The following is a 5,154-nucleotide window of genomic DNA, read 5'->3' on the forward strand; positions in this document are numbered from 1 at the left end:
TAATGTTCTCATTAAGCAACCTGTAAAGTACTTTCGTCCCTGAAGATCACATTAAAAGATTGTGCACCAAACCTCCAGGGACGTCGACACTGGATTATTTTGTGCGCAGTTATTTACGCAGGATGTGGATATTCCGAAGATGACATTATATATTCCCTAAATAAAAATGGGGAAAATGCTTTAGTTTCTCTATAAATTGTCATTTGTTTCCATCCATCTGTTTCAATTGGGTTCAAGGAACACTTTCTAGGTCTTATACATCGAGGCTAATTTAACCGGTCTCAGATGCACGCTGCTTTCAAAGATTGAAACATAATATTCATATTAACTTGAATATAGAAATAAACTGAAGTTTATTTGTACATTTTAACTAATAAGAAATAGCACAGTGGCAGTGTTAGCGCTCTTCCCGATCTGCTGTGTTCTTAATGGAAGTTATCTTATGGCGCAGAAGAAAAGTATACGTTTATGTATTTAGTGTGTATAATATATTGCCTCTGGTTATTTATGTAATAACTATTTATACAAACAATTTTCTTTTTTGTCGTTACTGTTGTTTATCAGGATGTAATATAAGAGTAAGCAGGCAAACTCTTCCTGCGAACACACATATCTTTAGACATAACCGGGCTCCCTTAAGTTATGAAGAGAGGAATGGAACACCGACTACATAAAAAATGCATGTTTAATCCCTAACCAGGAGAGTTAAAACGCATCATTGGATGGAGTGTTTTTATCCGAGACTCTGGCAAAGCACTGTCATGGCTTTACATCTAAGAAATTCATTTTTTTTTTTTTAAAGGCAGGAAGACATTAATAATTTCAGCAAATGTAAGCAGAAATTTGGTATGATTTTAAGACGCAAACGATTGTCAAATGAAATTTCAGATTTGCTGGAACCTTAAAGACAAATATGTAGTCACCATTGACTTCGATAAGTTACAAAAAAAATCATTGATAACAAAAAATTCCTAATCATGACGTTTCTCTAATTCTCGTAAACAAATTATAGTTTTGAGGTGAGTGGTATTGTGTCGCTTTTCCAACTTTATTTTATTTATTTTCTTTTAGTATGGAAATGTACCGATAACTATTAGATTCCTAAAATAGAAAAAAAGTTTTCACGTCCGGTCATCCCTCTTTATTCAACTCTTTCTAAAGCACTGGAGAAATCCATTAACAGCCAACTCGTGAATTACCTGAAAACCTCCCATTTAATTAATGCTTACTACAGCGAATTCTACCCTCGTGTCGACCAAAGGAGTTTGGGGGGGGGGCGAATAACAGCAGGAGAAATAGAGAGAGGGAGGGAGAGAGAGAGAGAGAGAGAGAGAGAGAGAGAGAGAGAGAGAGAGAGAGAGAGAGAGATTAAAATGGAAATTAAGGCATACAAGTTTTTCAAAGATTTTCCTGCTTACACGATGCCTATTTTTCTCAATTAACATTATGCTTTTTTCTTCTGACTTTGTTTTTGTCATTTTCAAAACGAAAAATTATATATTATTCAAATTATCACACATGGTTTTCTCCTTTACTTCACACACACACACACACACACACACACACACAGAGGGAGAGAGAGAGAGACGTTCAAAGATTCTAGAAAAAGTATCTGAAAATAGCTTCATGGCTTCAATTGTTACAAACAGAAAATCGCAAAAGCCATAATTTAAAGCCATGATAGAAGTGTTGTGAACAATACAACCTATTGAACTCAAATAGTTATTTATTACTTCTTTGGTTTAGAACGGTAGATCGTCTCATTGCGTGCCAGTTCTTTCAACACCAAATATTGCACAAAGAATTCCAAACTCGAAGACTAAAGCGCTTACTGCTGGACTCGTCTTATGATGGGGTATTTAGAGCAGCTTCATCATATCATGCTGGAGTAAATTCAACAAACTGAAAGTAACTTAAGTGATAGAATAGACGATGAAATTCATCTGTTCTATCACTCACTTGTACCCTTGAGATATGTTAACGCTTTTACAAGAATTTATGAAGAATGCTTAAATCATCTCGTATAATCAATACCAAGGCGAATTGTCAATTGAAATAGTAATCAACATTCAATTAGTATGTTAAACGATCAATTAAATATAGACATTACATAATATAATTACATGTATTGAGATGTCATATTGATGATCTTGATAATATATTCGTTGCTCAAAAATTACGCAATTTAACTGAGTCAGTTACTACGCTGTTTGCTAACCATTGCCACATATTGGTTTTTACACTTGCATTCCGTGACTATAAAGTTCAGCATTTTTTCTCTTATAGACCGCCTATACTCCAAGATTAAACACATCATTAACATATGTACATACCTTGTATCATATCACTTTATTTTAACTCTTATATATCATAAGGAAAATCCATCTTGGAGCTTCGATAAACGTCCATCCGTGCAGAAAAGAGCGTTCTTAGTATGTTGGAACCATTCTTCTCTCTCTCTCTCTCTCTCTCTCTCTCTCATTTCTATCCTGATGTCTTTCTTCTTCTTCCCTTCAGGTATTAGGACTACTGGCCTGTTATGGAGCTATCTTTAGCCATTCTAAGCCGTACCCGTCCCGAGGATAAGGTGGCTAGCCCTATGCCTCCCGGTGTCCTATGTCTGTATCTGCGTGTGTTCACGGGGTCGGTATGCCTGCTTGCGGGATGAAAAAGCCTGCAGCCCAAGACTGCTAACTTGCCAGTGTCTGAGAAAGATCCTTAAGCTCCTCACGTCGACGACGGGAATCGAACCCAGGACACTCCTTTCCTGGGCATATGGTTGCGAAGCATATAGCCACTCGGCTAACTGCGAGGACTATCCTCATGTATACTCTTTATTTATTAATAAAAATTGGTTTGAGAATAATTTTTATTTATTTATTAAAATCCCGAAAACATATTTTATATATTAAGTGCACTAAAAATTGTTTTATTATTTTATAATAAAAATAAAAATAATAATAAAATATTACTAAGAATTATCTTATTTTAAAGTCTATTAAAAGGAATAAATTCACAATTACACAAAAAATTACACAAAATATAAAGTGAAATTACACAAAACATAAAGTTTCTTTTGAAGCAACTCTTTGACATTTTCTTGTTGGTATATGACACCTAAACCTAACTGGATAGACTAAATGATTTCCGATGTTCCATTTATATTTTTATCCGAGTTGTTATCAATCACTCAAATACTATACTTCCATAAGAAATATTTTTCACATCTGCACCATGTCTTATTTTTTCGTATCGAACCCAAGTAACACTCCCTACTAACAGCATAAACAGTAATATGGTTGCCATGTGCCACGTAAAAATGGATGTTACCAGCATCAGATTAAGATGATTATCCTCATCCCAAGGTATTCCTCCGGGAAGGGGATTATAGAGGATGAACGCTATCTGATAAAACCATGTTCCATGAAGCAAAGTGAGGAATGTACGAAACGCTATACAGTGGACACTCTCTGGATACATTATTTCTAACCAACAAGCAACAGCTGATGCAAAGATCACGCAACAGAGTAGACAATGCACATGTGAATCCAATGCCGATCGTCCATGTAAGTGATTGTAGAAGAGTAATCCTTCAACAATGAAACTAAGAGACAAAGTGACGTAATCCAAGTTGACCGGAAATGGAATTCCTTTGAATATTAGAATATCGATTATGCTATGTAGGCCAAAGAACAAGTACATTGATAGATGCTGGGAATAGCTGTAATAATCACTGCTGTCATATGGTGTCTCCAGAATAGCTAACCATTCTTTTGTTATTCCCAAAAACGAACCACTTACTTTTAAAATGCTTTCCAGTGGAATGTGGGAACACCCGGAGAAGGGAAACAAGAAAGTCACGCTGCACACAAATTTCGTTGATTTTCCTTGTCTCAGTCGGGATTTCACGTACCGGTCACATAATGCAATTGTCCACCATATTGCCAAAAGGATGAAGAAAGTACCAGGAATGATGTGGCCAAGAAATGTTCCCATATTGTTAGCGCCAACAAGATGAGTTTCCTTTTTTTTAATAAAAAAAAAAGAACTAAAGTTAATAGTTTGCCATATTAGATAAACATTATTCATTAATATTAAGGTAATTACATCTACTGCAAAGTGACAAAGAGGTTTAGATTTTATTTGGCTCTTACCTAGCGCAAAGTTCGACATGATAGTTCACTTGACTCGAGCAGTTATTCCAATAAAAAGTATTAAAAAAATAATAATTTTAAAAAGTCAAAATTAAAGATATCGTATGCCTTAGTTGGAAAATTTAATTGAATAAAACTTATTAGAAATCAAAGAAAATCTCAAACTTATATAAAACAAATCATAAGTTGGAGAACAATCTTGGATAAATAACCGATTTCTAAATTCAGTAAATACATATTTCATTAATACATTTAAATTTGAAAATATTCTGAATAAACGGCATTATTAGGAAAGGGGAACAAATACTATCACCTTGACGAGGTAGTAAGTAGGTTAGTAATGCGCATAAGAATACAGTCTGTTGTTAAAGACATCAGTGTTTCTTCTTTGGTGTTACTGTGAGGAGTACAGCAAATGTTGATAAACAGAAGTATTTTGACCCATTTTTCTATCAAAACGACATTCAGTTCCCGAGGTAAAACTGGATTTGATGATTCACCTGCAACCGACGTTCTAACTATTCTCAAAGGTGCTTTCTATGGTCCTGATAAGAACTCGGAATGGCCGTTTTAATCTTTGCCTTCCCGTTTTGGAGTAGTTGCCATAGAACAGTCACAGCGTAGGCAACACAGGATTATCAAAACTGTTAATAGACCATTCGAATTAATTTTTTTTAAATTACTGATTGTAGGATAATACACCAATTCAAACCAGAGAAACCTTTGGATGATTTTCACGGTCTGACTTTCCAGAAGGGGGGGGGGAGGCAGAGTTTCCCGTCCCGGAAAGTCAGTTTTTTCATAGTGTAAAACAAACAAAACGACCAGAAGAACAAACGCAAGTATCTTGATGTATTATGTCTGATACTTGCGTCTGGTTTGTTCTTTCTAAAGCTGTGATAACATTAATTTACTAAGAACTCCCATTTAATTCAGAACAACCAAACCTTAAACTTCACTATATGCCACAGCTTTCAGTCGATCTGTTTAGAGTCTCTGC

General features: G+C 35.1%; 1 protein-coding gene across 1 annotated transcript; it reads right to left on the minus strand.

The window, feature by feature from the left end:
- Positions 1-3,186: 3,186 nt before the first annotated feature.
- LOC150093784 (transmembrane protein 45B-like) lies at positions 3,187-3,996 on the minus strand. The gene has a single exon (XM_090412513.1). It carries the CDS (start codon positions 3,994-3,996, stop codon positions 3,187-3,189), a length of 810 nt encoding a protein of 269 aa, XP_090268639.1.
- Between the last annotated feature and the right edge of the window lie 1,158 nt (positions 3,997-5,154).

This window comes from Typopeltis vanoorti, chromosome 23 (genome assembly GCF_054136105.1).
Source record: "Typopeltis vanoorti isolate ZY-2024b chromosome 23, IOZ_Tvanoo_1.0, whole genome shotgun sequence".
In the NCBI taxonomy this organism is placed as follows: Eukaryota; Metazoa; Arthropoda; class Arachnida; order Uropygi; family Thelyphonidae; genus Typopeltis; species Typopeltis vanoorti.